The sequence below is a fragment of the Pseudomyrmex gracilis genome, unplaced genomic scaffold (genome assembly GCF_002006095.1).
Source record: "Pseudomyrmex gracilis isolate BER0280 unplaced genomic scaffold, ASM200609v1 scaffold_2, whole genome shotgun sequence".
Taxonomy (NCBI): domain Eukaryota; kingdom Metazoa; phylum Arthropoda; class Insecta; order Hymenoptera; family Formicidae; genus Pseudomyrmex; species Pseudomyrmex gracilis.
In genome coordinates, this window is record NW_018020586.1 from 1,492,300 (window position 1) to 1,505,033 (window position 12,734).

The 12,734-nt window shown below is 40.7% G+C and overlaps 1 protein-coding gene across 1 annotated transcript in view; it reads right to left on the reverse strand.

Moving 5' to 3' along the window:
• LOC109853348 (pikachurin-like) overlaps window positions 1-12,734 on the reverse strand; it is an 86,112-nt gene that overhangs the window by 68,825 nt on the left and 4,553 nt on the right. Inside the window, exons 2-3 of the mRNA XM_020425362.1 lie at window positions 11,789-12,160; window positions 2,201-2,317 (exon numbers count right to left, since the gene is read on the reverse strand). Coding sequence (XP_020280951.1) covers window positions 2,201-2,317; window positions 11,789-11,909 — 238 coding nt within the window. The 5' untranslated portion in view covers window positions 11,910-12,160. The remainder of the gene's footprint in view (window positions 1-2,200; window positions 2,318-11,788; window positions 12,161-12,734) is intronic.

Consider the following 12,734-nt stretch of genomic DNA (forward strand, 5'->3'; position numbering starts at 1 on the left):
TTGAAAAGTTCTCAATACAGAAAAAATTGAGCGTTACCGAAATAAGCGCAAATTACATAAAAATGTTTCCTTACAATATCTGGTAAACGTCAGGTTGAAATTATTGAATTCAACGCTACAAATTGCACCCATAATATATTTAAAAATATAAATGTTTGCGTTCTCTGCTTTTATTATTTAAGTATTCTAATTGTTGACAATCTCATATCAAAGTTATTATATAGTTTTGATTTAATTTTTTAGGTCACGATTATTTTTGAGAAAAATTTTGAAGAATAGTTTTTATCCGAAGAATAATTTTTATTCTACAATTTTCAAATATGTGTATGTAGATTTTACTTTGATACGTACAGAGACGCTTGTTCTCTTTAAAATCCGATCTCGCTGGAGAGGCGAAACGCACAGTAAGAGTCGCATTCCTGTTTGTTCGAGTTCTCAAGGAAAAATGGGTTGTTGACGCGCGAGAACCAGAGTAACAGTGGGAAAACTTCGGTCACAAGTGTACCGAGATAAGCATTCCGCGATTCGAGGACAGACTGTAATAATGGAATTCCACGAACAATCAAATCGAAAAGCAATTAACGAGAAGGGGCGATCGTCGACGAACTTCCCACCGAATTTCCTGTCGCGTTCTATTCGTGAGAAAAACGTCTATTGAGTAAAATCGGAATCGCGTAATTTTGTTGCGACGAGAGTTGCATCGACGGGCACAATGCATTCCTTTCGGATCGATAGTGCGCCGTGGTAGCGCGCGATTAACGTAATGTATAAATCAGTTGTGATACTTTACGCAGGTACATGCACGGAAGAATCCCGGGAACGTGACGAAAGTCGTGAGCAAAACAAACGCGAAAACGAACACGCATTTACTGAAATTAAAATAAAATGTTTTATAATAAATGTTTATTTCGTCGATAAATTTCACTTCGAACAAAACAAAAAGGAACGCGCATCGATTATGGGCGTTGCAAAATTTATGGCAACTTGACGGAACAACGCTTGTATGGGATTTTAAAACACAACTTTGTTGCCAGTCCGAAAAAGCTTGGCATAAGATTATGAGCGGCGATAAATCACGGACGTCTCCAAAATTCTGCGTGATTTATGGATAATTTTACCGTATTTTTCTTACACAATGCCGCGCGGTCATGTCCCTTCCTCCTTTTCCGCATTTTATAAGGACGCGAAATGTATTCAGCACAATTCTCGCGCGAAATGAGATATTACCTTTAATACGGGCACGGTACTGTAAACAGCTTGAACTTGAAATTGTCAAGATAAATCTACAAGCTGTACTCGAGTTTTCGCTCGTAATTTTTCGACGGCGCGATAAATATAAATATTACGCGCAGTGACGTTATTACACCCTCTGTCGTGAAATTGTTATTATTACTACAAACAGTATCCGAGATATATTTATTTATTTACGTTTTTTCCTTCCTTTCTTTTGTTTCTCAGATATAAATAAAGTCGCAGAAAAACCGAAACTTTGTCGATACGTTGCTTCTCATTTGACAAATTTGTGTTTCCGAAACGAAAAATTTTAGTATCTCTCGTTCGCAGTTATTTTGCCGGATCAATAATTCCGTTCCGCGAAGAGATGCGAGACGAGACATCTGGCTTAAAAACCCGGACTTTCGCGATTTTCTTCGAACTCGAAGCAGTAACGTAAAGTAGTAGACAATTTTTTATGAAGGAAAGAGGCAATCCCCGTCGCGGAGTTTTTGAGTTTCGAGACATATTTACAGATTTTCCGCGACACCGTATAAAACTCTCTGCAAACAAAAAAAAAAACTGTCGTATTTCTGCGAAACTTTTCGATGGATTTCCGATACGTGCGAGAACTGCGAGATATTATACGAAAACAGATATACCTATTACTCGCGCAATTGAGGGGCGAGAAACACACGCGCGGTATTTTTTCTCGCTTTTGCTTTGAGAGAAAACTCGCTTCTCTCCGCAACTCGCTTCGATATCGCAAACGAGACCCCGCGAAAGAGGCGACGATCGCTGTAGTTCGGGAGCGACGCGTTCCGAAAACAATACGGGCGCTGCATCAAAAAGTTTGCGAAGCGCCGGGGCGGCGGCGACGACGACGGCGGCAGCCGCGCGAAATTTTATTAGGGAAATCAAAGACGTCGCCCGTCATGAATGCAAATTGCAAAGCGGGATAAGGTGATCGAAATCGGCTCGTACTCACCGGCGCAGCTGTATCCATTTTTATGAAGTATGTAGCCGTCTCTGCAGTCGCACTCGTACATGCCGTCGTGGAGCTCGTAGCAGAGCTGCTCGCATGGCGATCCGTGCCCGCATCTTCCTGAAAAGAGAAGAGCAAAACGAAGAACGTGAGTAAGTTATGCGTATCAGGGGAATTCGGCAGAGCGAAGTAGCGGACAAAAGGGAAGAGAGAGAGAGAGAGAGAAAGAGAGAGAGAGAGAGAGAGAGAGAGAGAGAGAGAGAGAACAGACTCGGAATAGACGCGCGCGCGGCGAGTTGCAAACGCGAGTTGTACGCGCATTTCCCGTTTCCATCCTTGTAACAGCGTATTTACACTGCACTACACTCTGATATTCTGGCGAGAGACCGGTTCGCGTAAAAATTCTAGCGTACGAGATGTGTTAGGTGTAGTAGCACCTGCACGCTCTCCGTTTTTATTCGATAAGCTATTTTCAATCTAATTTCCGTTTCTCATCCGCGTGTCGAACGTGTTAGCGAGAACGTTTGTAAAATACTCGAGAGAAAAACAATTGTAAGATCACTGTCGCCATCTCTTATGTAATTCATTAATAGAGGAAAAGGGGAGGATACGTGCGCTCATAAAGTTTATTTGTTGTTTATTTATCCGTGTTAATTCCGCGATCGTGCGTGTACAAAGGGAACGTGGATGTAAATGCGCGCGATATCTCGCCAATTTTAGGGCTTTGTGCTCGGCGCAATATACCGTGACATTCAATCAACATTTTTTTTTTATTATTTTTTTTTTTTATTAACATATGTTGTGCCGAGCAGCGTAAATGGAAGTTACACGGAATTAATAACGGAACAAAGTGTGTATAGACGGCGGTTAAATGGCATCGCGGTTGCCATTGTAGGCAACCGCGCGCGGCGAAACAATTCTTCTCTCTCCGTCGTCATTTTGTTGTTTAATTGAGCGTCGCAACGTCTCATTTGTAAAAAGTACAAACGGGAGTACCTTAAACCGCGATGTATGCCGCGGTGAAACGACATGTAATGCACGACAATGCGATAATAATTAATTTTGCATTATGCCGAAATGACACACGATGGGATTAAATCGACGTTTTGCACGTGACACGAGAATTCTCTCTCTTTCTCTTTCGTTCTCTCTCTCTCTCTCGAGGTAATATTCAACATAGACGAAATTGTGATATACCAGATACTTGGAGTGCCGAGAATAATGCCGACCTAAATAGCTTGCTCACTGCGTCGGTATTTATGTGCGCAAATTGATAAAATATTATTATGTACCTCATACTACGTGCATAGGTAATAAATTTCAGTGCTCAAATTTCTCGTTTCTCTCAACTTTCGCGAGATTATTTTACTCAAAGGATTTTACCGTAGAGAAAGAAAGGGGAGAAGAGAGAGAGAGAAAGAGGAGAAAGAGCATGCTTAGATAATTTAATAACTTCTGTCTCGCGCATTTTTCGTTTTCAATATATTGCTTCACACATAATTTGATTTATTAAATTTCGCGAGTCTTCAAAATAAACTCGTATAAACACACACGTGTGTTTAATTAAATATAACAAATATCATGCAAAATCGCGTCAACGCTATTGTTTTTTACTCATCGAGATCATCAAACACGATTACGAATTCTAATAATTCTGATATGTTACACATGGTCGCTGATGTTAAATTAAAATTTACTGCAGCAACGCTTTATGAATAGCAATAAATTTATTGCAACGCGCTGCGCAGTAGTTTTTTTTTTTTTTTTTTTTTTTTTACATAGACGTGACGCATAATATGTCGCGCTGGCGACTTTTTTTTGTCAAGCAAAATTACAAAAAATGCACGCACGTCCTATCTTTTTTTATTTATTCAAGTAACTTTATTCAACCCCTTTTGTAAAATAAATGAGAAAGCAGCAAAATTAATGTTTCGTAATAATTATGCGATAATTTGCGCGCCTCTCTGTGACACAAATACTTTAATTTGTATAAGAAAATCTTATGTAATGCGTTGACGCGATATATCGCATTTGCGAATAATGTCTGAATTCGTTACAAATCGCAACTACGTGATAAGAAAAATGCATGACAATTTTCGGTTTGGATAATGTTATACTATTAAATATTAAACATTAATGGCATATTTCCCGAGAATTTGTGAAAATATAACGACATACACATTCACACACATATAGACACATCGCGCGATGTTTTACGTAAAACGAGAGAGATTGTGACAGAGTGGGAGCGAATAAAAGATCCAATAAAAAGTGCATTACATCGAATGCAGTGAAATTTTATGGCGCTTTTATTTCAAGCAAGTTCGTCTTTCGGACCGGAGCATATCGCGAATGGAAATAAAGCGCATTCAATTTGGGTGTGCGGCCTTTTCAATTTGCACATATGCATCCGTAACACGCATATATATTTTGCACTTAATTTTAGTTTAACGAAAGTGCCTGCTAAGTGGACTTTACGTAAAACCGGCCGACGATACGTGTGCAGTTTGAAATATTCCAGTTATCGCTCTGTTTATGAAAACGTTTTAATAAACCGGAGGGTTTATATATCTGTAAATATAAATTTTAAAGAATATTTCACATTTCTCTCTGTCAACTCGTTTGCATAAATAACAGAAGAGAGAGAGAGAGAGAGAGAGAGAGAGAAAAAAAAAAACAATATATCCTCTTTAAATTTCGCGAATAAAGTGACGGTTACTGGTTTCCTTCTGTGGAAATATAAGACAATTATCACATTGTTATTAAATGACGACTTAGAACACTTTCCAAACGTAACAAGCAATAACAACAATGACTAGTAGCTAACTAGTAATAACCATAACTAGTAACTATAACTAGTAATAAATATTTTATATACACACTGATATTTATTTTTACTTTCTCTCTCTCTCTCTCTCTCTCTCTCTCTCTCTCTCTCTGTGCAGGGAGAAAATTTTTCTACAAAGCTGTATTCTACATAATATTTCTATATTTTTTCGTTTGTAGAGAGGAAAAGAGAGAGAGAAAGCAAGGGAGAGCATCAAGCGGGGTAAATATTTTTATCGATGTAATATTCAAACGGCAGAGAGAAGCAGCCTTGAATTTTTTGAATATCTTTTCACATGTTTACCGTACACGGTACTAGGAGCGTAATTGAACAACAAACAAGCATGTTTATCGTATGCTTATATACCAGTCGCCGTACCAGCTTATGTGCGGATCTCATTTACATAATGGATAAATTACACAGCGAATCCCTCTCGGTCCCGCCCCTCTGAAGAGACAAAGAGAGAGAGAGAGGGAGGGAAGGAGATGTTTCCGAAATCAAATACCTACAGCGTGTACATTGCGCGCACGTCTCGCGTTTTATGATCCGTAACAAAAAGGGATGTGCAACATGAGATATACGTATGTATATACGGGGATAGCGCACGTGAAATGAGACGCTTCATTTGCATGGCGAAAAGATTAATAAAACAACACACGAAGAACAGGCGTCGAGAAAGAAGAAGCGCGCGCGGAATTCGCCGCTGTGTGTTGGGAAACGCGCAACAACGCGTGAAGTGCGCGCACGCGCGTACGCGAAAGCTCGCATGCGTGTTTTCCGCGACGAAAATCACGCGGTTAACTGCGCCTCGATGCACCTCGTCCTTCCAACCGCGGCTGTCCACTCCCGGCGCAGGACAAGCATTGAAAATTCCAATATCCGACCCGCTCGTGCGTACTCTTTACTTTACGAAAAAAACTGGCCGCGTGGGAAAAAAAACCCCTGGACATTATTATTTTACCCCCCATACGTTGGAAAATATAGGTATCGCGCGTTGCACTTGACTTGTCGATGCCGCGTTAATAAAATCCGATGTTGCGCCGGATGTTGCGCGATATGAAAAGCGCGCGTGCGAGTCGTTGGAAAATTCTCTCTCTCGACTCTTCAAAAGTCACTTAAATTCAAGGATACGTATTGCGGACTAATTAAGTCGAGTGATCGAATCAAGCTAGTTTCGCGTGTTAATTTAACCGTGGCTTCTTTTTTCGGCTTTCAACATAATCGTCGGTTCTTTCGATACTTTTGTTTGGTGTGCAATAGCTTTCAGTTCCACGTTGTATTTCCTTGAGAGGAAGCGTTCTAAAGAACGCTCGAGAACGCTCCCTTTTTTCGACGAAGAGACAACGACTCTTCAGATCAGAGAGAATTGACATCCACTTGTTCGGATACACCGGATGTGTATCTGTGCGTGAATAACCGGAATAATTTCAAATTACTCGACTTTTTCGGGAAATAGTTCTCATTACTCGGACGCAATTGTAAAGCGTGCGGGAATGCAAAGTACATACAACACGGGAGTGAGTAAAATGCGCGAAGTAAATTGACGAAAATTATATCGAAATTTCGAAATTTGATGGAATTAAAACGAAAGGTAATGCAGCGTGCAGATAAATACACGCGAGCAAATGTGTCGCGAGCGAGAATAGAGAATTTTTCATACATTTTATCACTGTCACTTTTGGATTATTTTACATGCGATTCTCCTATCGTAATATATTTTATAATGAGAAATATTCGTTTGAGAGATTTTTCCGGCGCGACATTTGCAATAAAAATCTCTTGCTTGTTTGTGAGAAAGAGATCAAATTCAAAGAATACTCACTCGCTTGTCTGTGTATAAACTGTATCTTCGCTTTCTTCACCGTGATGTTCCAAAGAATATGCGATAAGACAAGATTCTAGTCAAGTTCAAGAACCCTCCGAAGTGCTCGAGTGAAGTATATCTCTATTAGTGTATGCGTGTGTGTGTGTGAGCATCTTTTGTGAGCGAGTACGGGAAGGTGCGAGCGAATGGACCGGCTGCACGGCACACATGTGCTTTGATATATGCGGGTTGTGATTCGACTGCGCCGTACACACGTACACATAGCACACGAGCTGTGCAAACCGTATGCCGTATTGCCTTAAGTACAATGTAGGGGCCTGGTTTGATTCGAGGCGACGCGACGCGACGACGCGGCTACATTGTCTACTATGCCGCAACATATATAATCGCTCGTACAACGCTGCTGCTAACAGACGCATAGGCAGATATAATCGCTAAACGTGCCTTCTCGTTAGTGTCACTTGTCGAAAACGACGCAGGTTGCGTCCACGTAGTAGTTTTACGAGTTTATCAGTCAGATTCATCTCCGTTCATTTCAACACGTCGTGTATCTTGTGAATAATTTTCTCGTGTTTTTGTTTCGCGTGATTTAATACCGGAAATAATCAAATCCGCGTCAAAATGATGAATTTCAGATTTCAAATTACAGAAACGTTCTGAGTGGATTTTATTTTAACAAGGAAGAAGATAAGTGTAAAGTATTAAAAACTTTTTTAGAGCTTTTTTGTATCAATTGATTATTTCAATATTATTTATTATTTGTTAAAATAATTTTGTTCCTCAAAGACTCGTCAAATTGATAAAACTGGGATTCACTGAATTCTAGTTTTTTTTTTCTAGTTGTAATAAAGTAAATAAATATTAAAAATTATAATTTTATAAAAAAATTTGTTCATATTGCTTTCGCGTGGTTAGTCGCAAAAATATATAATAGACAATAAAAATATAGACAATATTAGAAAAAAGTAATACACGAAGCAAAAAGAATCCAATGTGCGTATTTACTTGAGTGCAATTAAACTAATGTAACGGGAACACACTAATGGAGGTGAAAATTATTGAATATTGTAGTAGTCGGATTATTCAAATAGCAATAGAATTTGTGCTGGATTAATTTCTAATCGGATAAATTGTGTACATAGTTTTCAAAACATAACAAATAAGGTGAGTCTATCCGAGAGTCGGATGCGGTTTATATTCCACAAATTATCACAACGCCTGTGTGGTAGCACTGACGCTACGTGTTTATCGTAATACAGAAAATTGACAAAGGATTTTAATCTCTTTTCCGAGACAGAAGTATTTTGCGAGCGTTTAACAAACGAGTAAACTCGCGAGCAAATTACGTCGTTCGATTAACAGATAAAATCGTTGAACGCAATTGATCATGATATGTATTTTGAAGCGTTAGCGATAAGAAAAGTGAAATATTAAATACGTGTGTACTTGATAAATAAATCAATGGAATTTTACCAACAACTTTCCGCAAAGATTATCCGATAATTAACAAATTTAATCGGTTACCGTTCTGTCGCACGCCCTAGAAAACGTCAAAGTGCAGCTAATTTTTAACAAACTGCTATTCTCGCGCGTGTGCGAGAATTTTCCGTCTGACGTCAGGTTCGATTATTCCCTTTAACGGCTTTAACCGCCGTCGCTCATCATCGTCGGATGATCGCCCGGTACTTTTTAATTGGCCAATCTTCAAGTTACGAGCAAATCGGTCCGCTTATTATCTGCGGTTATCCGTTTCGCTTCTCGTTTCGCGCGGGCATTTTTAATTGATCGTCGATCGCGAAATCTTCCCGAACTTAACAGCCGGACCGTGAACGCGCGCGTGAATTGCGCCGTTGGGTACACACACAGGAAGGACGCGTTAATGTTAATGGGCCGGGGAACTCTCGCGCGTGTTCACGGCTCTCCCTCGACGCACGAACTCTCGCACGCAGGGATTCATTTGCTAATGGTAGCGAGCGATTAATATCGTAGGAGCGTTTGATACGTGCTCTTCAGGCGCGCGAAACGGACGGAATTTTCTGAGAATAACGGCGGGATTGCAGCAACGCGCGCAGGAAATTACGCGCTTGTAAAATACAATGACACCTGGTATTCCGTTTAACGATTGTGCGAATGAGAAACTACTAACGCAACGCACCACAGCGAGCGGTGTGTTTATCGATGCGCACACGTCGGCCTCACACAGCCGATACGTTACGTGTGAATTATTCGAATTAAATACATTATTTGTGATACACGCATATAAGCTTGTATATATACACAATTTGAAAATTCGTAGAGATCAGAAATTTTTCGGGGGAAAATAAATTATGAAATATTTTTGATTAAAAATTTCGCGCAACAGTTCGAATTTTGATTTTGATTTTTTTATATTGTGTATCGCTCGCTAGTCAGTTCGGAACATTTTCCAAGTACATGTGCGTTAAAGTGTGATACATGTAATAGCTCGCGATAAAATATCGAGCGCACGATATTCTCGAAAATTGAACATTGAAAATTGAAAGTTCAATGGGTGTAAATCAGGTAAATATATAGGTACGCGCGCGTCTCGTTTGATTGCGTTTCGAAAATTTGTGTACGTACTTAGTCCGGCAGTATTGAGACATTTGTGGCGCGCAAGCGCTTGTGTCCCCTCCCACAAGAGCACATTGTTCATTATCAATTTCGTTCTAAACGTGAAAATACGGCCCCCTTCGATTACGGGCGAGGCGAAATAATAAATAAAACGCCCAGTTTGTTTCGTGCAAACGGGCGTTGACGCATCCTGCGCATTTATTCCCAATGAAAAATCGGTCGGACATTATTCGCGTTATTGCCATTGGAATATTGGCAGTCGGAGAGGATACGTCCTCCCCAGAACGGGAGGAATACTTCGCGACGCACAACGCGCGCACATATACCGGACCTTCGATGTCGATCGCAGAAAATGGCGGAAATATAAAGCTCTAATGGCTTTTGGCGGGGACCGGGGGTGTATCGATTTCTCGCGTGTGTGTGTGTGTATGTGCGGTCCCGCGCATTAATCGATCGTTAAATGTTGCATAAATACTTGCACGGCCGCAACGAATCCACCGAATAGTTCCGCGCGCGGAATAAACGCCGGCCTTTCCGGAATTCAATTCATTTCAACGGGTCACATATAATTCAATTTAACGCATGCATAACGTATATACAGTCTCGATATCGTTATTTCTACCGTGCGGCTCAACCGCGCACGTCGCAATGATATCGTTGCGTGGAATTACATTATATGTAAAACCGACGTATGTGTGTGTGTTAGAACAACCTCATCTCTCTCAACGGTATAATTTTATACTATAGAGATTTTATTAAATCTCTCTCTTTTATAGAGAGATAGAGATAGAGATAGAGATAGAGAGAGAAAGAAAGAAAGAGATTATTTTATATATTAATGGATTTATTAATTTATTAATTATGTGCGCTATCTTTAAAGCTTCTTAAAATCTTTGAAACGAACGTGCGGAGAGAACCGACGGTCAACTCGCGCTGATTAAAAAGTTGATTAAAAGCTTGGCTAATCGCGCGACTAACGCGTTATCGCGCAGTTCTGACCGAATCGTATAAATATAATGTCAGATATTTACGTATGAAATACATGCGCGCACACATATATTGACGCGTCGTACGAAAAAGACATTATTTGCTAAATTCCGGAGTATCCTGAATATTCAAATGCACGTACGCTGTGAAAGCAAAAGCCGGTCGTCGCCAGCAAGCGGCGGTCGAAAGTGTTTGCACACGGCAGCTTGGAAATTTGTGAACATTATCGCGCGCGCTCTCGTGACGATCGATACGAAGGCTACAATTAACTGGATACAGTCGGCGCGGTCGCGTTATTTCGCAGACTCGCGTAAAATATTTCGCCGACTCGGTCCTTTTTTTTTTTTTTTTTGTTCCCCTTCATCTCGCTCGCTCGACTCGCAAATTTCAGTTCGCGCGTCGCGGAATGTTCGCGCCCCGCGAGAAAATTCTTCAAAAATTATTTCGCCTACTTCAATAAGGAACAACGAGCGCGCGGCCGCAAATAGATCTAAGCTTCGTGTACGGATGTGTTTTTATTTTTTTTTTTTTCATCCGAAATAACGAGAATATCGCGCGCGTAGATCTCTCTATATTCTCCGCGCGAAACTTTTCCACCGACGACGACGTTGTCGTCGAGAGAGAGAGAGACGCGCGTTGTCGTTAACTCCGCGCCGAGTAAATATAGATTTTCTATATACGAGACGTATTTCCATTAACGTGTTCCATTAAAGTGGCGAAGTCGATGTAACTTTAAGATAATAAAGAAATATATATGCCAAAGTTTTTGTTCTGTAACATTATAAACCGAACCGTAAGTTGTTATCTCTTCGCTTTAAAATAATCTCTTGACTTCTTTTCTCTTCCCCTTCATTCTTAATCGGAACGCTCTCAGAGAGAATGTTATTATAACGTAATATAGATTTTCTCTCGGTAGTTTTTTTTCGAAGTTTTTTTACACTGCAAATCCGTCTTGCGAAACACGCGCGCGCTTACATTATATTATACACAATAATAATAAATTATTTTCATTGCACGAGATACGTATCGAGAAATACACATCACGTAGTTTTCATTGTTTTCGTTAACGCGAGTCTCATTGTTAAATAACACACAACGGTCGAGTACAATATATACACGTTGCAACTTTTTTTTGTCCAAATCAAGAGCGCAGTGTTGCGCATTAATCTCGCGGAATGATCCATCGTTCTTTGTGTGCGTGTTTTTTTTCTTTTTTTTTTTTTTTTTTGCGGTAATACCGAGCGTGGCAAAAGTCAGACCGTTATATCACACCGCCCGGGACCATTACAGCACTTTACTTTTGCCGGGAGTTCATAAATCGCGCACCTGAGGGGGGGGACGAGCTAAAAACGCGACTCACCTTGGAAAGCGGCCTCGAAGGTGGTCTTCTCCTCCACGGGGTTCTGGGCGAGCAGCAGAACAACCGACAGGCATTCCAGGATGACGAAGAGCCGGCAAGCGTGGCGCAGTAGTCCAGTCATCGTCGTCACCGGCGATAAACATGCACGTCGCTGGAGCCGATAAGAAGGTCCTTACTGTCGCATGCTCCAGCGAGCCTCACGTCGATCACCACGCGCGGACACACGCGAGGACACTCTACAATGATCCGCCGAATCACTAATTAATCCGCGTTTACTTAAAGCACCAGGCGATCCGATAGGGTGTTGGTGAGACACTCCGAGACACTCTTCACAACGCGACGGACGATCACGACGGAAATTCCGACGATTATCTGTGAAAAATAAGTGGAAGATCTAAGTTTTCTGTTGCAAGAAATATATTTGATGATTACTGCTCACAAATTGTGTTGCGCAAGCATTTTCGAAGGTAGCTTCTGCCGACTTAGCACGTTTGATACAAAGCCGAAGGTAGGTTACAATAGTGTCAGGAGAAAATGATTAATAATATTATATGCAAATTGTTGATAATATTGTGCGCGCGCACAATAAACAAAAAAAAAACGTGAATAATTCATCTATCGCGATGATAATCACGAAGTATATCACTTCGGCGCTTCTGCAAGAGTCAATTGACACATCGGGGGTCGGAACCGATTCAGTTGCAAATGGCGTGTGCGTAACAAAGTATCCATCCGCGGCGCGTTTACTATTCTCGGTATATCATAGCAAATGATAGGTTCTCTATTTTCGCGCGATACCCGATGCAAATTTACTTGACACCGTATGCATATCAATGCGGGCATGCATATTTCCCGCGGGTTCGCACAAAGGGGTTGTTTTCGCCTCGCGCGCCGTCACACTCCGTGTCTCGCTTTTTCTTTTTTTTTTTTTTTTTTTTTTTTTTTT